General features: G+C 38.9%; 1 protein-coding gene and 1 long non-coding RNA gene across 2 annotated transcripts; one reads left to right on the top strand and one right to left on the bottom strand.

Annotated features, from left to right (window-relative positions):
• Nucleotides 1-1477: 1477 nt before the first annotated feature.
• rbm15 (RNA binding motif protein 15) lies at nucleotides 1478-8762 on the bottom strand. Its single transcript, XM_028451916.1, has one exon. The coding sequence runs from the start codon at nucleotides 8619-8621 to the stop codon at nucleotides 6090-6092; it is 2532 nt and encodes an 843-aa protein (XP_028307717.1). The 5' UTR covers nucleotides 8622-8762; the 3' UTR covers nucleotides 1478-6089.
• A 2806-nt stretch (nucleotides 8763-11568) lies between these two features.
• LOC114466469 (uncharacterized) lies at nucleotides 11569-20963 on the top strand. The gene is made up of 2 exons (XR_003674438.1): nucleotides 11569-11679; nucleotides 20599-20963. It is a non-coding gene; the product is annotated as an uncharacterized LOC114466469 (long non-coding RNA).
• Nucleotides 20964-21113: the final 150 nt, after the last annotated feature.

The raw sequence follows: 21113 nt of genomic DNA on the forward strand, positions 1-21113 counted from the left end.
AATGTTGAAATTGTTCAATTTCCCGCCTAAAACCTGCGGCCCACTTGTAATCAAACTGGTCCATATTTGGCCCCTGAACTAAAATGAGTTTGACACCTTTGCTCTACGTCCTGTCATCAGACTTTAGGAGCATTTTTTGTTTTGTTTTAAAAGGTTCTTTTCTGCAACTTTCTCCACAGGTTATCACAATTAACATTTTCCTTTAAAAAAAAAAAAAAAAAAAAAGTATTTTTGTCGTGTTTAGGTCCTCAGAATGTTAAAGCCCATTCTCCATATTACTTTTGGATGCGTGTTGCAAAAGAAGTTGTCATTGTTTACTTGGCAACACCCACAGATGTAAAAGCTGGCACACAGATCTGTTCTATGCAAGTGCACACACACAAGCAGGCTTTTGTTTTGAAAAAGCACAGAAACTTTTGATGTCTGAATAATTTCTACCTATCACAGGTGGAATCTGAGCACAGGAGCTGCCTAAACAGCTGTTTGTTTGTTTGCAGTTATGTTTGATAAAGAGTCCATTTATCAGCCGTGTATGTCTTCCAAACTGTGGTGAACATTTATCTAATGTTGACCATATACAAAGTGCACAACGTCCTACACCTAAATGACTCCACAGTGCCTGCAGGATGCCAGGAATAGGCAATGCATACTAATGTTTTTGTTTATAGACAGGAGTCTGTTGGGTTTGTTTAACCTTTTTTTATATATATATATTATTGTGGATTTGCGTTTTTTTTTTCACCTCTGCCTTACATATAGTTAATTATCTTGATCTGAATTTCCTGTCATGGCCAAAGACCACGTTAGAAGGTGACTTTACAGTTTTTTCTTCTGGTTATTATTACACAGTGAGCAGGACATGAACCAGCATTGTGAGGACAATCACAAACATCTAATGTTATGCTGCCCCCATGTGGCATTAGAAAGTCCGCACTCTAGGAATGCTGTTTCAATTAAATCCGAATTATTCCCCCTCAGCTCGCTTTCACAATGCTGATCTATGCTCTTTGTAATGTTTCTATAACAGCAGTCACGCACAAAAGCTCTCCCAGCTCACGAGTCGCATTCACCACTGGTTTGATTTTTGGCTCTGAGCCGCAGAACATTTTGTACAAGATAAAATCTTCTGAGAATTGTGATGCTTCAAGGATATCTTGTGGTTGGGGTTGATTATTCTGTTATCATGGGTATCATTTTTAGGACCTGCAATATTTCCCTGTGCTATTGGTGACATACCGCACACAGACAGATAACATGTGTTTCAATGGCCATTCTGGCTTCTGGTTTTGTTGACTTAATAATAAAGTATGCCTAATCAATCCTAGTTATCCTGTTTTTGAGCCTGCGGACCTCTTTGTATGCCTTGTAAAAGTGTTCGGGTCAGCTGTAATAAACAGATATGTGACATCTTACTGTTGCTGTCGTGTGACTTAAATCAATACATGCAGGACAAAAACAACAGTCCAAAGTAACAACGTTTAACACATACTAAGCACTTTATTATTTACAAAGTACTTATTAGACAAAATAAGTCCTGTTACATTCATTTTCATACAATAGAAAGAAGAAAAAAAAACAATTTGACATGATAGTCACAGTGTGGAAACCTCAAATATAATACATTCAAATATAAAAATATATGTGAAATATATATATTTCTTCAAAAAGTGCAACAACATGTTAAAAGATGACATCTGTACGATTGGTGTCAGCTTGCGCTTCGACATGACTTAATAAACTTTATAAATAAAGTTGAATTGAATAGTATTTAGATGATTGATGCTTTTCCTACACTTTTTAAAACACACATTTATGGCCAGTTGTCGCAGTTTCAAGAAAAAATACAAATAAAATACAAAAAAAAATAAGTACAGAGAAAAAATGATAAAACAGTCATCCTCATTTTTATCTATACGTAGCATTAAATATGTTTGACTTGTGTTCTGATGTTTTGAGTTGTTTTTATGTACTTACAGAAGGTACACAGGTGTCACTGTGTGTTTAGTCCAGCTGTTCAGAGGATGCCTGTGTAAAAACACACAAAAATGGATCATATTAAATAAAAACAGAAAAAAATTGTATATATATATATATATATATATATTCTTTTTGATATAAATTTGTTGAGTCTGTATAGCATACAGACTTATAATGTATTACCTAATACTGAAACAATACATTGTCATCAGGATGGAAAACAAAGTGTACAAAATTAGTTGCCAGCAACTTATTTAATCTCATCTCTATCAAATGTCATTGTATTTTTGTGTAGTTGTATGTTTAAACTGTGATGTTCATTGTTTTTGGTTAAAAATATGTTATGTAACATGTGATGCATTTATTCACCCTCGTTGGACTGAAAGTCTTCATTTTAGAAGATGAACAAAATCTAACAACAGATACAACTAACGGGTGTAAACGTTTATCTTTAAGATTTAACATCATTCTTTAAATTGTTTCTTTGACATGACATTACAGCGATGACTGACGACTTAAACATTGTTTGAAGGAACGTCTAGGTTTTTAGGTCTGACTCCTGTTCACTACAGGATGAACAAATCAAATTATGAGCATTGATTGGACTCAACAAATCAGGTATGTTTCATTGCGTTTCTAGGAAGTCGATGATAAATCAATAATGTGGTTTATTTGTTGTCAATGATTGTCTTTAATGAGGATTGGTGCACTCTTGGACTGGGTGTGGTGCAGGTGTTTAGGATATAAATAACAGAGGAACATCCTTGGACTGCAAAATCATCAAATTTGAAAAAAAAAAAATATGTGTAGTGGTAATGTATATTATTTAAATGTAGGCAATTTTTTAATGAACCAATCAGTTTTAGGTCTTTTTCTCATTGTTTTTGTGTTTTGCTGTGACTGCAGTTGCTTAAATTAACCTTAGTCTGACATAATACAACACAGATGAAGAATCTGCAGCGCCAACCACTATAATATTATTTGATTGTAGTTTGTCAAGCTCAAACATTTGTGTCTTCTTAATCTTTATTATGGATGTTTTTATCCAATAATGCTGAGGCTGTTTAATTAATATTACAAATCATCTGTAATGATTCAGTCCTAATAAATGCACTGTTTTTTTTTTTTATCATAATCTGGTCTAGATTAGAACCACAACTTTAAATGTGATTTACAAGTAGGTTTATCTAAATATTAGTCAGTCACAAAAAGCAAAGTAAACTCGACATCGTTTCCTACACTTTTGAAAGAATTTAAACTCTTTACATTTTTTTTTTGATTTTGTTGAAACTCTGCTGATTATTTTCAATATTTCACCTCACTATAAAACACGTCAGTGGCTTTCATTAAATAAATATTTTGAGTTTATTTTGGTTGTGTTGGGTTAAAGCAGCACTAAATTCTTTAGTCAGCTGTAAAACCAGTGTGTACGGTTTGGCATGTGGTGCTGTGATGGTGACACTGGATACTCACCAGTGCTGCCTGTGCCATCGATACAGACCTGGCCAGCAGCACCTGTTCACCTTACTCACCGCCAAGCTGCTTCACACAGCAGTGGGACCTGTGATACCCGGTTCCTAGTGTCAGGTTCTGGACTCTGGGGGAGGAGGCTGGGGTGCTCCGGGGTCTTCTCTGATGAAGCGTGTGATCCTTTCAACATTGGTTCTGACTTTAACGCAGCTATCATGGAAGGTAAGGGTTTATGCAAAGGTGTTGTTTTGTTTTTCCTGTGAAAAGTTGCCTTAAAAGAAGATTGGAAGAACAAGAAGGTCTCCGAGAAGAATCATCTGGGATGATGCAGCGTGGGTTCCTTTCAGCCAGTCGGGCGTTCCGTTCAAAAACACACAATGGGTAGGAAGCAGCTGCGTTCCTAGCTGAGGCTCGGATCAATCCTCAAACATTAAATCAGAGCTGGGCCATGGTTAGTAAACACGTGTCAGCCCACATGGTTCAGCTCAGGCCTCTGCAGTGAGGCTGCATGAACTGGAAGATGCTAGTAGTGAACTCTGACCCACATTCTCCTGAGTGGAGTGTGACATCATCGTCGTTCGGAACCAGGAAAAAAAGAAACACACCGGGCGGTTAGGTTTTGGGGTTCCATCTGCAAACGCTGCAAACTGGGTTCTGTCTGCCAAACAATGAGGTCAGCGGAGGCTCCTCCTGGGGGTCCTGATCAGATGTTAACATGCCAACAGGAAGTGGATAAAAGCAACAGAGTAGCTGAAAGAGCGATCCTCACAGGGAACAGAACAGGAGGGGAGGGGGGGTGTCCTTCCTAACTGCAAACCGTCTCCCCCTCTTGTGCGCAGAAACAAAATTTCAAGTGACAACTCCTTCCAAACACAATAAGGTACGTCAGCTTTGTTTCTTCAATTCACTTCCATCGAAGAAACAGGTTTCCCATCAAATGAACAATTTATTTAGAATCGGTCACATTTTTAGTGCCCACTCGCACTTTGCAGGTATGTGAACAGCTTCTCATGTCGCTCTATGGAAATTCCTTTCCCATGACATCAAAGTGTACAATAAACTTTTTCCATTTGATACAGAAGTCATCACTGGTGCAGACTGGGCTACACAAGCTAAAAGCTGCCTCTTCAGTGAGGCCTTTTCACTAACACTAGGTTTGCTTTGTCAGCAGAGAGGAGTTTCCGCTCTGCTCCCGTCTCCTCAGGAGTCCAGCATCGCCGTGGATGTGATGTTTCACATGCACAACTCTTCTTTCCCACATGAATGAATGGTTTTTAACACATTTTATGACTCATGGTAAGTTTGTACTGATAGTTACACATAGGCAGAACAAAAACCATCAGGTAGGCCTCATTGTCATTTTGGCAAGCATGAGCAAAGGACTCCAGATTTTTAAAAATAAACTAAATCTTATCGCTTTATCTCTAAAATGACAAAATTACACAGTCCCACTAGATAGAAGTGGCTATTTTAAACCTCGTAAAAGCTTTTCATTTGTTTATAAAGTTATCTTAGGACCAACAGGTGTAAATAAAATCATAGAAATGGACTAACAAAAATCAACACGCTTTTTAGTCATCACTACTGAGGGTTATCAGCATCATTTCTAATCTGGGGAAAATGCACAAAAACAAATCATACACATGAGATGCAACAAAAGTGTTTTTTGTTTACTACACCCCAAATATATATGTAATTATTATTATTATTATTATTATTATTAAGCACGCCACACAGAATTATGACTGTTTAGATTTTAGGAGACTCACTCAGAGCCACTGCTGTGCTCGTCAAAAGGAAACACTAAACATTAAAAACATTAAACCTGACCATGGTTCCCCAAATCAACCACGCTAATTCAGATTCTGAACTGTTTTTAAATTTAAAAATACACACAAGTGAGCCAGTGTGAGCATTTAAGAACCAGTCTCTAGGATTTTCCACCAACATACCTTACATTAAATGCCTGTGTGACATGTTTGGACTGTTCAATTATTTTTCTTTTCTTTGAAGAAGTCAAATATTCTTAAAATGTACAACAACTTAAGTGAATAAAATGAAAAGCACATCAGTCTGATCATTTTTGCACCAAAGATCTAATCACGTGAATACCGGACCTTGACACAAATAACACCATCTGTATAGTGTTACCTCATGACCATACACCATATTGTATTAACATTTTTGAAATATAAATTACATATTAGTTACAGTTGAAATTTTTTTAGACTTAATAATTTTACTCCAACACTGTAAGGGCCACAAGTGTAATTACCAGGATATCATTGTGTATAACTTTATATTTTTATCACCTTTGAAACCAGGACACATGGAATTAACGTCCCAAAATAACAAAAAACAAAAATAGTACTGGCTGGGTTAAAATTGTCATCTATTAGTTTAAATAGTTTTCATTCTTGTACTTAACATTTTTACAGGTTTGCAACTTTGAACATTTTTTTTAGTTTCATTGTAGGGCACTGTTTAGTCCTTATGGTAGATTACATGGTAACATACAAACACTCAGGAACCACACGAGTGTACCCTATGATGCAGAACACACAGCATGCAATAGTTACTGACACACAGCAGTGTTTTACACCATGTCTTCATTGTGATTCTTTTTTTTTTTTTTTTTTTTTTCAGGATGCTCCACGGACAACAATCATGACCAGGTAGTCCTCTTCACTTTTTGCCAGAGTTTTGGCAGAAGAATCGAGGAACTGCTTGGAGAAATCACAGGGGGGGAAGGCGTGAAGAACCCCTGTGTTGTCTTTATCTCTGCTCCCCCCCACAGGCAGGCTGATGACTCCAGCTGCTTGCTTTTGGTTGAGGTAAGACACCAGGTTACGGAGAGGTCGTTGGGTTGATGCTGCCGGGTCGGACGAGGATGCCTCCTCCGTAGCCCCGGGGACCGCCAGCAGGATGGCGTAGCCGCCGGGCCCCGCCACCTTGATGCGACGTGACACCTCGTTGAGCTTGGGCTGGTCCAGACGCAGGCGTTGCATGATCTTCAGTTCGCTCACCTGCCTCCCCGTGGAGCTGTCAACGAGCAAGTCACTGGCTACATTGTGGTCGCCCTCCAGCAGGTGCATGTTCGCCGGGAAATTACTGTTCTTTAGCAGTAGCATGCCGTGCCAGGCCAGACTTAGCTTAGAACCGTCCATTTTAGATGACGGGCCTCCCTTTGAGCTGTTTTCAGAGCGTTCTTTCTTTGAAGGCCCTTTGCCTCCGTCTCCAGCCTTACGTTTACGCTCTCCACCTGCTGAGATGCTGCTGCTGCCTGGGCCTTTATCAGACAGGCTGTGGCTTTTTAGTTTCCGCTCAGCACCACCTCTGTCAACGCTACGTTCACCCGCCGGGGAGGCTCTATCCCCCCGACCAGGACGATCTGAGTCACTGAAGCGCCCCCCGTCTCTGCTGCTGCCTCCAGGACTGGCATCAGGAGACGGGCGCCTACGCCTCACAGTCCTGTCTGTGGTGTCGGGCGAGCGGTCAAGATGACGCCCGTCCTCGATCGCACGCCTTTTACGAGGCGGTTCTCGTCCCTGCAGCTCACGCTCCAAAGACCAGGGCTCCCGGGTTCTGCGCTCTCGCTCCAAATGCTCCAGAGTTTCAAAAGGAGAGGCACGTACCCGGTCCCTGATAGCCGGGTTGGGCCAATCAGTACCAGGAAAAAGCTCTCTCTCCCTGTAATGCAGTGACGGTGGAGTCCGGTCCCTGACCCGTAGTGGTTCGGGTGTGGTGCGGTGAACAAATGTCTCTGGTACCAGGTCAAATGGCGGGATCGGGAGTGGCTGCAGGAACTGCTGCTGATACCGAAGCTCAGTGTCAGCAAAGTCCACCCTCAGTCGTCTGTCTGGACCCCCCAGTGGGAAGCCCCTCATGTGTGTGCACGCTGCCTGAGCAGCATCTAAGCTCTCATACTGGATGTAAGCCCAAGTGTCTCCTTTTCTGTAATCAATGGTCCGAATAGTTCCAAAACGATCAAACTCTCTTGCAAGTGCAGCCAGAGGAACCCAAGGTCCAAGCCCGCCCACCCACAGACGTGTGGTGGGGGTCGCTTTCCCATATCCAATCTTTATGGGGTTGCAGCCCACTATTTTCCCAGACATGCTGAGCTTAGCACGGTGAGCCATGTCAAGGTTCTCAAATTTCAGAAATCCATAAGTGCTGGTTTGTCCCCTGATGGATCTTTTAATGTCCACTTCAGTAATGACCCCGAACCTGTCGAAGGCTCTCCTCAAGTCAGCCTCAGTCACGGTTATATCCAGGTTTCCTAAAAACAACGTCCTGTTAGCTCTTTGGTCATCTTCTGGAGATATAAACTCTTCATCACGAAAAGCAGCCCGCTCAGCGATGAAAGATGGACGAGCCCGGGCCTCGAACAGAGCAAACTCTCTGTCCCGCTCCAGCTCTCTGGTCAGAGGGGGAGGTGGAGGAGGGGGGAGCCGCCCCAGGGCCAGCTGCTGCAGCCTGTAGTCTCTGTATCCGAGCCCTGTGGGTGAGAGCGGCCTTTGGAGGTGTCTGTGGCTCTGAGCCGCGTACAGGTCCCTCTCCACGGGCGACCGGCTCTTCTTCCGGTTGTTGTACACAGCCTCGATCCGCAGCGGCCGGTCGTAGAGCACCAAGCGGCCTCGGGCATGTTTAGCCGCCCATGCGTCCTCGGGCTTCCGGAAATTCACGAAGGCAATCCGCTCGTCGTTGCTACGGCTTATTTTGACACTGACGTCTCCAAATTTCTTAAACTCGTGAAAAAGTCCGTCCTCCACCTCTTCGTCGCTGAGCTGTGTGCCCAGGTCGCTGATTTTCAGTGTTTTGTACTCGGCCTCAGTGCCGGGCGGCTGCACTCTCTGCTCCCCCCGCGAGGAGCTCCTCTGAGCGGATAAGTCCAGCGCTAAGCTCAGGCTGTGGTTTTTACTGACGGCTGCCATCGACCCACAGCTGTGATTATTTCCTGTCCGACTATGACCGTCTAAATCCCTGTCTCTTTTCTCACCGAGTAGGCTCCGTCTGGTGGAGCCACCGTCGCTTTTCCCGGTGCCGTTGTTGCTCCCGCTGGAGACGGACAGAGCCCCCATTTTCTTGCTGGTCGGATGACATCCTCCCCGGTCTCTAATGTCGTCCAAGGCGCGGGAGCGTTTTTTAATCGGCGACCGTTCTTTACCTTTCATTGTAGTCTACTCAGAGTTAAACTACAGGACAGACCTTATAACAAGCCGTTTCTGCAAAAAGTACTGGAATTAAAATGGATTGAATTACTGACCCTGCGGCAAAACAACAACAGTCGCCATTTTGTAAAGATTAACACAAAGACCCGCCCCCTCGCACTGATTGGCTGAAAAGTGGGTGGATAACTTTAAAAACCTCTCACTTCATCTTACGCGTGAGATAATAAATTGTATTGTATTGTAAAACAATAAATCTATTTTTGAGCGTCTAGATGAAATATCAAGCTAAATATGAAAGTACAACGTATATACTGTAAATATTGCAAAAAAGATTTAGGACATTTGTTCTCAGACCTTTTTTTGGCTCAAGAACAACCTTTCTCCTATTTCTAAATCCCTTTGCCCGAATGAAACATTTTTTTTCACAATTCTATGAAAGCATAATATATAATAATAACAAACAAGCAAAAAACATTATGTGTATATATATATATATATATATATATATATATATATATATATATATATATATATATATATATATATATATATATATATGCCTTTACCTCTTCTTAGGTAGATATTTGTGTGCTTTTGATTTATTAGGATTTTATTGTTATTCTATTTTTTTAATGTGTCATAACAACATTCCAAGCTGCTACACATTTTGTTGTATAACCTTGTACAATGACAATAAAAAGCTATCTATCTATCTATATATCTATCTATCTAAATTCAAATTCAAAACAGCTTTATTGGCATGAGAATACAGGTTTACATTGCCAAAGCAAGTGTGACAACCATGTACACAAAAAGATTAAATTGAATTAAATAGCTACATTTGTGCAAAACAATAAGATTAAAATAAAATGATAAAATAATCTTTCACTATATATATGTAGAACAAAATTTACAATTAATTTATAAGTGTTATAAAAGGAGAAAAAGTCATGTAGATAATTTTACATATATCAATATACACACATATGCATCTGGTTGTATAAGTACAAACATATACATACGGTACATGTACACAAACGCCAAATGTATATATTCATGCATGCATGGGCAGACTATCTATATATACATACATGTAGTGGGACTGTAGGGTCTATGGGGGCTGGAGGTCGTTAGAGTTCCTTTTCCTGTCACAGCATTTAATTAATCTTGCAGCTGTGTTTGCACATTGCTGGACTTCCCCGAGCAGGTAGGGGAGTTTGTGGACGTCAGACAGGTTCTGAAAGTCTTTGTGGGTGTGGGTGATCAGGGGGAAGTAAGAGTCTCTGAGGTCCTGGTAGCAGGGGAAGGAGGTCAGGAAGTGCAGCTCGGTCTCCACCTGGCCCTGGGTGCAGTGGGTGCACAGTCTGTCCTCTCTGTGTCGGCCTTTCTCTACGGCCAGGCTGTGCTCGCTGAGTCTGTGCTGGGTCATGATTTTCCTGAGCTGTGGGTTGGTAAGAGTGTACAGGTATTCTGCCATTGTGTACGTCCTGTTTAGGGCCAAGTAGACGTCCAGTTTGCTCTGGGTTTGGGTTGATTATTTCCAGTGGTTCAGGTAGTTTTCCTTCTGTTTTCTTATGATGTGGTTCAGTCTGGTTGGGGTTCTGTATGGGGTTCTGGTTGTGTTTGAGTACGGAGTCCGAGCACCAGCTGACTGAGAGGGCATCCGTCTACAGTCTCTGTTTGAGGGCTTTGTGGTGGAGGGTGCTGGTCTCACTTTCCTTGAGGTGTTGATACATTTTGATTGCTCTCTTCTGGATTTTAATAATTACAGGGACAATAGTCCAAATTCTGCTCTGCATGCATTGTTTGGTGTTTTCTGCTGGACGCAGAGGATGGATTTCCAAAATTTTGCATGCAGTCTCAATTTGGTGTTTATCCCATTTGAAATGCACAAAACTACACAAAAAAAAGACTCCAGAATCACACTACAATGCATCAAAAAACAATAATTATACAAAAAATGCACAAAAAGAAAAATGAAATACACAAAAATACACATAATGATGTAAAACAAAAAACTAAACAATATTTATACAAAAACAACAACAGAAATGCACAAAACTACACAAAAAATACACAAAATGACTCCAGAATCACACTACAATGCAACAAAAACCAATAATTATACAAAAAAATGCTCAAAAAGAAAACTGAAAGATACAAAAAACATATAATGATGTAAAACAAAAAAACTAAACAATATTTACACAAAAAGAACACAAAACAACGACAGAAATGCGTAAAAATATATAAAAAGGCTCCAAAAACACACAAAATGACTCCAAGAAACATACTTAACATAAAAATACATCAAAAAACAACAGAAATATGAAAATGACTCAAAATACACTAAACTCAATATTTATACAAAAAATGCACCAAAAGACAACAAAATACACATATTGACTCCTAAAATAATACATTACAAAAAAATACACCAAACAAAAAAAATATATAAAAATGGCTGAAAAAAAACAACAACAACAAACACATTTATCATGCGCATGTCACATAGAATTAAACCAGGGAAATCACACATGCTGTTTTACTTTGTACCCACAAATATACCCCTTTATAACACTACAGAGTATGTACACCTCTTTGTACATCCAACCTTCAAACACATACTCATTTGGCCATAATTGGCAGCTCTATTTAAGCTCTCACATGAATGCATACTTCCAACAGGCACTGCACTAGTTTGTTAAAGTCTTGGCTAGCGAGTGGACCCCAGACTTCACAACCATAGAGAGAAATGGGTTCTATAATTGAGTTTAAAATTTTAAGCCAAATTTGAACTGGGATGTCTAATTCTATGTTCTTTTTGATGGCGTAGAACCAAAGGCCTATTTTAAGGGGGCTGAAGTGCGTCGTTATCCAATCCATTCCACTTGTTCATATAGAGAACGCCCACATCACCAAAATTCCAGTCCATGTTTTCCCTGTGACCCTGCCCGCTGTCACTTTGGCAGCAGACCTGTAGCAGCAGACTGATAAAACAGCATTAAGAATCACGTGACGGATGGATGAAGAATGGACATCAGAAAGTTTTTTCAAGAAAGTAAGTATTGATCACTGCTGGTAGTAACAATTAGTTAGCTCCAGCTCCAGCCCCAGCTAACAGCCAAAAGTTCCATGTAATTAACAAACCAATACTCCGTGTTTGACAAATAAAAACCTGGCTCGCACACTATAGACAAAGTTACATTCCTGCTCTAAAATAACGCTGCTACTTAGCTAGCTAGTTAGCCTTTAGTGCATTGTGAAGGTCCTGGTTGTCTATAAAGTTAAGTGGGAACTCTTTTTGGGGTGACTTCCTTCTGGAGCGTTTTGGAGGTGGATTTGTGTCTTTATTCAATAACAAAAAGAAAACCAAATATTTGAAACCCAAATCATTTCATTTGAACACTTTTTTTTCCTTGATTGGAAATATTTTTTTTTTCTTGGATTGAAATTTTTTTTTTGTTTTTTTGATTGAATAAAGACACAAATGTACTACCCATAATATGGCTAAAAGAAAAAAAAATCAATCAAAGTAAAAAGTGTTCAACAGCAATTACTTGGGTTTCAAATATTTTATTACATTTGAACACTTTTTGTTGCCCTAACAGTGCCCTAACTGCTCATGTGAAAGGTCCTTTAGTGCACTGTCTCCTGCATTCTTGGCTCTGTTAAACAATGCGACAGAAAATACAGTGGGAATGTGAAGATTAATCGTGAGGCAGTTAAAAATTGATTCAAAGGTGTCATGGTTCACATCGATGCTCTGAAATTGAATCGCAGTACTCAAAAAAAATAAAATAAATAAATATAAATATGTATATAATTTATTTTTTTATTTTGATGTTTTTGTTTTGCAGCAAAGGGTGCTATCTATTTAGAATTTTAAATTCAGGATGCACCACTGTGTTTTGGATTTCGGCTTGATGCTTCCATCAACAAAGTGCTTTCAATTGTAGCCTTTTTGTGTTTGTTAATGCTGTTAACATACTGTTACTGTGTTAGTAGTTGTTCTACTGTATAAAAAACAGACTGAAATTATAATGAATCATTTCTCAATAATTGTTCGTCATTTGTAAAGTTTTGTGCTTGTGTGCTATGTTTGCTCACATCCTTTGCATCTACTGGGGGCTAAGCCCCCCTATCCTTAAAACCTAGTGACGCACCTGCGTAGAACGCTTTTCTGGCTTTGTCCCTCAGGTCTTTCACGGCTTCGTTGAAGTTTCCTGTGGAGCTGATGTTCAGGACCGGGTAGGTGTAATTTTTGGTGTGTTCAAGGGGTGTCTTTTTTAGGAGGAATTTGTGTTTGGAAAGCTGGAGGATGTGTCCTTTTTGGAATATCATTATTTCAGTTTTGGATTGGTTCACTTGTAAGGCCCAGGTTTTTGGAGGATTTGTGCAGAATGTCAAGGAGTTGCTGTAAACGTTCTGTGGGTGACAGCAACACCAGGTCATCGGCAAACAGCAGGCATTTGATTTCTGTCTCTGCCAGCATGATGCCTGGTGCTGCAGACTGTTCTAATGATTGTCCTAGCTCGTTAATGTAAATGTTGAAGAGGGTTGGGCTCAGACTGCATCCCTGTCTGACCCCCCGGCTCTGAGGGAAGAACTCTGTATGTTTATTGTTGATCATAATGGCGCACTTGTTGTGGGTGTACATTGATTTTATTACATCGTATGTTTTTCCTCCTATGGGCTATATGCACAGTGAGACGTGATGTATTTCCGGTTGAAAATAAGATCGATGAAGTATTTCCTGTCACCGCTTTCGGACAGTCTAAACAGTGGAGAAGTCAGCCTTCACACTTTTGAAACGTGTTTTTCACAGTTTTGTTTTATTGTGCCTGTTTGTGTGGTTGTGTGTCTACACAATGACATCTAAAAGGAGGAAAGTTACCTTCCAAACAAGAGGAGATAAACATCAAGATACCACTAGGTGTACAGCTTCAGCTAGATTTATTTCTGCTTTGAGTTTTTTTACGTTCCCACATGAGGATGAGCAAAAAAAGTGGATCATCAACATCCAGAGAGATACTATAAATCCTAACCCTGATATGAAAGAGCGATCACATGCACTAGGGCGTCAGCGGAGCTGTCCCCTTTCTTTTTGAATGGAATAATTACTCCCTTCCTGCCCCTCGTCCCGGAGGTTGAGAGCGACTAGACTTTCCCTCTGAGGACCTTGAGGAGGAATTGGATGTACCATGTCCTGACCACGACCACTGCTCCTGTGCTGCACCGGGTGCATTGAACTTAGCCCTCAGTGTTATAAAGGAGGTCCGTGCGGAGAACGCTGCGCTCCGGAGACAGATGGGGAGATGACCATCAGCAACAAGTTTGGCTTGGAACGGTTTGCTGCTTCAGATGAGGACATTAGATTTTATAAAGGTAAGAAATACTATCAAAACATTGCTGTAGCTACTGTATTAAAGTAGCATTAGCGCCTACCTAAACCTAAAACAAGAGGAGGAACTCTGAATAAATGGGAAAAACAGTTTGTCAGTGAAAGGCCAGTAGCTTATGCAAATGTATAAGATATCCGCTGCTATTTACTGCTTTTGGTGAGTTGCGTGAGATTAATATGAAAACTATTGTCGTTTGTCATAATACAGTAAAGTTAGGAACCAGAAGTTCTTTCACGGTCTTCATTCAAACGTGGAAGTGAAGCGTGCATATATTCCACTTTCTAGTAGTTTGTAAAGAGGCCCTGGTGTCAAATTGAATTAAATGCTTTTTTGAAGTCAACAAAGCAGGAGAATAAGTTGCCATTTTTTTTTTTTTTTTTTACTAGTTTGTTTTCTATCAGGATGCTGAGGGTTAAAATGTGGTCTGTTGTGCAGTAATTTGGTAAAAAGCCAGATTGGGTTCTGCTCAGCAAATTTTTTTTTGGTGATAAAGTGGAGAAGCCGGTGGTTGAAGATCACTCAGAGGTTGCTGTTGACACAGATCTTAAGGTAATTGAGGTCAAGTTTGTCCCCGCTTTAATATAGCGGCGTTATCAGTCCTTGCATGGTTCCAAACATCAGGAAAGATGCCGGTGTCGCGGATGATGTTAAAGAGTTTTAGTATGGTTAACTAGAATTTGGGGTTTGTATATTTGATCATTTAGTTTAGGATGCCATCAGTGCCACAGGCCTTCTTGGTTTCTAGGAATTTAATTTTATTTTCTAGTTCTTTGGTTGTGATTGGGGAGACTAATGGGTTTTGGTAGTCTTTTATGGTGGATTTTAACTGTTCAGTTTTTCTTGGATGTGTTTTTGCTCTTTGTTTTTTTCTATTGGTTTGAATAAATTGGTGAAGTGATTTATCCACACATCTCCGTTTTGTATTGGTAGATCCTCATTTTTTTGTTTGTTTAGTGTGTTCCAGTTGTTGCAGAATGTATTTGTTTTTATTGACTTTTCAATAGCATGGAGCTGGTCTCTAACATGTTGGTCTGTTTTTATACTTTTTTAAACGTTTCACTATAGTGCAGACAGGTGTTCCAGTTGTCTGGGTCCCTGATTTTTGCATTCATTTACAAACCATTTTTTGTGATTTTTGTTGTGTCTAGGTTTTCTGTTTGAGGCTTTGAGTAGGGTAACGATTCACTCAACTCCCGATACAATTCGATTCACGATACTGGGTTCACGATACGATTCTCTCACGATTTATTTTACAAAATGGGACTGTAGACAAATGATGACTGAAACATATTCCTTGATTATTTTTTTTTTTGGGGAAAAAAACTAGAAAATACTGTACTATTTTCCTTTTATTTTTCATTGTCAAAAGAATCCCTTGATAAACTACTCAAAACAATGCAATTTAACTAAAAATAAATCTTGAATGAAATAAATAAAGGAATAATACAAATGAAGAAGAAGCCTATTCATTTAAATTCTGGTTCTATATAAACAATGCAAAACTGCATAATAGTTCCTTTTCTTTTTTGAAAGTGCAACTGAAAATTTATTTTGTGCCTTAACAATTGGAATTTAAAAAAAAAAAAAAAAAAAACAGTCATTGCCCTGTATTTACGGCAGATATTTGTTTGGGCCAGCAGAGGGCGCTGGTAACCCAGTGGTCGGTTGCCATGCAGATATTCTGTGCAGTAAAGAAGAGATGCTATGCTAGTAGACAGAGCTAATAGAAAAACGTGACTTTTATAGATATTCACGTAATATTACAGATATTTTTTCGAGTGTTTAAGAAAGAAAGTAGTAGCAGATTCCGCCCGCCGCCTCAGCATTTGGACAAGAGAAGGATAAATATATAGCTGTTTAAAAAAAATACTGCGATTCAATTTTCAGGAAATCGATATCAACCATGATACCTATGAAACGATTTTTAACTGCCTTACGATTAATCGTTACATCCCTAGCTTTGAGGTTTGATAGGGAGGCTGAAAGGTAAAAACATGTTATTGAGGTTTTACACCTACACGGCTATATTCAAATGTTTTTTCAAGGAACTGGTCTAAGAGAGTTCGTATGTTGTGTTGCCTGATTGCATTCTGGTGTGTTACCACACTATTTTCTTTCCATTTGTAGCAGGATTTGATGGGACTGATTGCTGCAGTGGTTGATCTGTTTAAGTACAGTGTAGTTTTGCTATCGTCTGATAAGGGAGTTAGTCTGCTGACTGGGAAAGCTGTTACCGACATTAGGCTCATGTCAGTGATTAAATAATGGAAGTGTCTATTGATACGGAAATGTATCAATAGCCCCCGGGGACTATGGGTACGTTTTCTGGACCTTTTTTACATAAGTGTATTGTGCCTGTGTTTTTTCACTGCGTCAGGATGGCTGAGTGAGTTAGGGTTAGGTACCTGACTCAAGAGTTCTTCCTTCCGCTGCCGTTGGTTTGAATCCCGCTTTTGTCATATTTTTTTTTTCATTATATCATATTTAATACGGCAAATTCCACCTTTAAAAATACATATATGAAAAAAATAAATATTTTAGGGTATTTCCTGGGATAGGGTTAGGGCTAAAATAAAAGGGTTAGCAGGGTAGCTAAAAATAAATATGAGCTAAAATACAACTGACGGAACTTTTTAAGTCACGTGGTGCACCTATCACCTAAACTGGCCAATGAGGGGCGCTGCATATGAATAGACGAGCAGTTTATTGATACGTTTCCGTATCAATAGCCACGGCCTTAATTTCTTCTTCTAGGATGGAGAACATGTCGTCTTTGAAATACAGGGATTCAGTTGGGGAATGTATGCGGCATATAAGAACATGTTTTTTTCAGTGGAGGTGAAGTCCTTGTTTATTTCAAGCCAGATGTAAAAGGTTCCTGTTTTGATTAATTTTATGGAGTGGGTCAGCTCAGATTTGAACCATATTAGTATCCCTCCACAGTCTCTTCCCTGCTTTATCTCTGTAATCTATCTATCTATCTATCTATCTATCTGTCTATCTGTCTATCTGTCTATCTGTCTGTCTGTCTGTCTGTCTGTCTGTCTGTCTGTCTATCTGTCTATCTATCTATCTATCTATCTATCTATCTATCTATCTATCTATCTATCTATCTATCTATCTATCTAATAATGCACATTTCAATTAATTTAACTTTTTAAATAAGTTAAAATTAAACTGAGATTAGTCTGAATTCTGAACAGATTTTTTGTTTTTTTGTTTTTGAAAGTTATACAAATCCACTTTAACAAAATAAATACTCAAAATTATTCAAAAAACATAAAACGACCACAAAATGACATTAAAATCACACACAATGACAACAAAACACTTAAAACGACAATGAAAACACAATAACAAAATAGACAAAATCCTTTTTTTTCTTCTGTATTAATATTAAAATTGGTCATTATTCTAAACACTGACATTAATGTTGATCAGATCACATTTGTGTGTCTGCCTTAAATTCTCAACAACTGCTCACAGTTACATACAATACCACAAGGTGACAGTATTTATCATAAGGTCTAGAACTGTATAATCACAAAGGCTGAGTACAGCTGGGAAATTGTCATGTTACAAAGCATTCTACTTTTAGTTAATAATGTAATTGATTATTTGCACTCACAACTCACCTTCTTATAAAATAGTTGACTATGTTTGATTTCAAACAATTAAGTGAACGACGAACTCTGGACATTCACTAATAAAACTTAATAGAGTTTTGCCTGAATTTTTCTTTTAAATGTGTTTAAATAAACAAAAGACTTTGTAAGGAAACACTGCTGCAAATATAGCAGTGTTTTGTAAGGAAACACTGCTATATTTGGCTGCTTTGTGAGACTCAGATATACGGTATGATGCTGAGATCAAAGCTTAGAGTGATGACAAGCAGCACCTTTATAGATTTACAGAGCATTCAATCATATTTGAATGAGCCTAAAGGTAACTTTCAGACTATAGTAAAGCTAGTTAAATACTAGCCTACAGCATTGTGCTGTCTTTACTCATCATTTGTCTCTTCATTCACAGATCAAAGCTTTTACTATTACACCACAACTTGAAAAAGAATACACCTTTGCTGCAAACATTTTGGTATGTTCTGTATAGAAGTGTGAGAAACTCTATAGTGACAACAATTCAGGCAATTGTTATTATCATCTGTGTATCGCTGCATTGGTTTTTATTTTTGTTGGGGGGTGGGGGGGGGAATCTGCACTAGTGCCACCAGCTATTTCTTCAGCTTTAAGAAGCACGGCCATATCTCTTCAATCCCTTATCCCCACTGACAGGACTTCTTATCTCCTCCATTTAATCTGGGATTTAATCAGTGGGGACTTTGTGACTGCAGAATGAGCTGCAGTCTCCCAGGGCCTGGCTGGAATTTGAAGCTGCGGGTGTGGAAAGTGTTTCTGATGGGTTTTTACATTCCTATATTGGAAACATATGTTAGTGTGTCTCCTTGAAATCCTCACAGAGAATTGCAGCCATAGCTGTCAATGGATTTCTTTAAAAGCCACAAATGCTGCAGTGAGTTTTGGAAGTAAGTCGAGTGCAGTGTTATTAGGTCAACTAATAATTTGATGCACGTCACTATTATACTCAATCAACAACGATGTAAACAAAAAATGGTTTACTAAAACTTTGAAAATCATATATTGCTATCAAGAATAGATGTTTATAGAGATAATAAATTCAATAATCTTAATTAAATTTGTACTACATAAATTGTCTATATGGGACCACAATTTAATTTCTATAATGATCGTGCCATAATGTAGCTGAGTTGAGCTTATCATCTTGGGGTATAGACACAAGATACGATAAACACATGCAGAACAGCCGCCCTCAAGGCCTGAATTTGCTCCCTCTGGCCTTGGTGGATCTCCATTTGTGGCAGGAGGATGAAACCAATCAATAAATGTGAAGAAAAAATAATTTTAGTTGATTAAAATTGTTGAGATTTTAGATCACATGTCAAACTCTAGGCCCGGGGGCCAAATCCAGCCCTTTGGAGCATCCATTTCGGCCCTCAGAAGACCATAAAAATGAAAGAAGACGTTTATTGTGTAAATTAACAAATAATTCAGTTGTAGATATCTAAAATTCTATGCAACTCCACAATGTTTGTATGTGCTCTAAGTTTTCATATGAATGCAGTCGTTTTTTATCGCAAATTATGGAAAGACATCTCAAAAATGTAAAAATGACTCTTTCTACTTCCACCTGAAATCTGTTGCCCACTTGAGATCAAACTGATCTGTGTTTGGCCCCTGAACTAATAGGTGTTTGACACCCCTGTTTTAGATCATTTAAACTAGTATTTAATTATATTTTATCAGGAGATCAGGATTATACCTCAAACAAAAGAATCGGGCAACATCGAAACCTTTTTGTGATAAAGTAGATTTCTGAAGTCTTGTCAGATTCAGAGGTTTGCTTATCAGCAAGGACATGCTGGTATTTACCAGTATGAATTATAAATATGTTTTTCAGTGTTTTCTGGACTGAAAATAAGGATGAACAAAAGAATACATGCTTTATGAGTTTATGTTTATGAAGTCTGGAAACAGACCATAGGCTTTGATGAGTATTATTCCTAAACAGGGTTTGGTAATGGAAAAACTCAACTCCTTTTAAACAATGACTCATTGCATCTGCAGATGGTCCTGCAGAAGCCAGTGGTGAGTATGAGTTAATGTCCTCTATGGAGGCGCCCTAACAACCTTCCTCTGATAAATGATGACTCACTTGGATAGACACACTACACTTTTATATACACTTTTTATTTGCTGCTGAACCACAACCTTTGCATTTATCAGTGTTCATTATGCCAACTCGTCATTTTTTGGTTATAGTTTTTATTTACTGTACTTTTTCAACTAACTAGTATGACTGCATGCAAACAGAAGCACCGGGATAAAGCTATGAATAAAAAAACTTTACTCTTTTAGTAGGGAAAAAAAAATAAACGTGTTCTGAAACTAAAATTAATCATTGCTCGTTTTGAAAATGACTGAATAATTTTGAGTTAGACCAAGTTCGTTTGAGCCAATCAGAAGTAATGAGTGTTGGAAATTAAGACATAGCTGTAAAATACTATTATAGGAGGGAATTCAGTTGAATTAGAAAACAGTAATTTTTAGTATTTTCAGTCAACTAAAATAAAAAATAATATAACTCTTGAATAAAATATTTTCAGACATTTTACACAGAAAAAATAATTTAAACAAATTCCCATTGGATATTCTATTATGAATTATCTATGTAATGGCCATCCATGTGTGGCTGAAGTCTATCATATCACCTGACTGAGGAGGAGGAATTGAGCTACACCCTAACCAAGTTACCGGTTCTTTGCAGAGAAAACCAATATTTTATTACCATATTCACACAGAGGAGTTACTATTCAAGTCAACGTGATTGTTTTTGTAGGAAACCGTGCCCTGAGAAATCCTTCACTGTTGGAGGAACCTTAACACAAACTTACTGTGAGTCAGCATTAACCCCATCCCCCCCCCCCCCATGGTTTATCCATCCATCCATTTTCTGACCCGCTTGTTCCTGTTTTTCAGGGTCGCCGGGGTCTGCTGGTATCTATCACCAGCTCTCAATGGGCATTAGGTGGGGGTACACCCTGGACAGGGTGCCAGTCCATCGCAGGGCAACACACATATGGGCAATTTTGAGACTCCGATCAACCTAACAGTCATGTTTCTGGTATGTGGGAGGAAGCCGGAGTACCCCCACGCAGAACATGCAAACGCCACACAGAAACGACCAAAGTGTCCACCTCAGGGTTTGAACCCCGGACCTTCTTGCTGTGAGGAGGACACACTTATCACTGCCAAAATAAATAAGGTCTGTAGTCAAAATCCATTCACCCAGGAGTGTTTCTTATAAAACCAAAATTTTGTGTAAATAAAAATTCTGATTTAAATGGTGATTCTTTATTAAAACAAATGGAATCAACAATAATCTGTAACATAAGCATAATTACATTTTTGTACATGTGTAAAAAAGGTTTCTGCTTGGTCCTATAGGTTTGTTAATACTGAGCGTCCCTGTTATTGTGTTATTGTTGTTCATG

The sequence above is a fragment of the Gouania willdenowi genome, chromosome 7 (assembly GCF_900634775.1).
Source record: "Gouania willdenowi chromosome 7, fGouWil2.1, whole genome shotgun sequence".
Taxonomy (NCBI): Eukaryota; Metazoa; Chordata; class Actinopteri; order Blenniiformes; family Gobiesocidae; genus Gouania; species Gouania willdenowi.

Excerpts from the sequence above, each read along its gene's own strand:
- rbm15 (XM_028451916.1), bottom strand. The coding sequence starts at position 8,621 with ATGAAAGGTAAAGAACGGTCGCCGATTAAAAAACGCTCCCGCGCCTTG.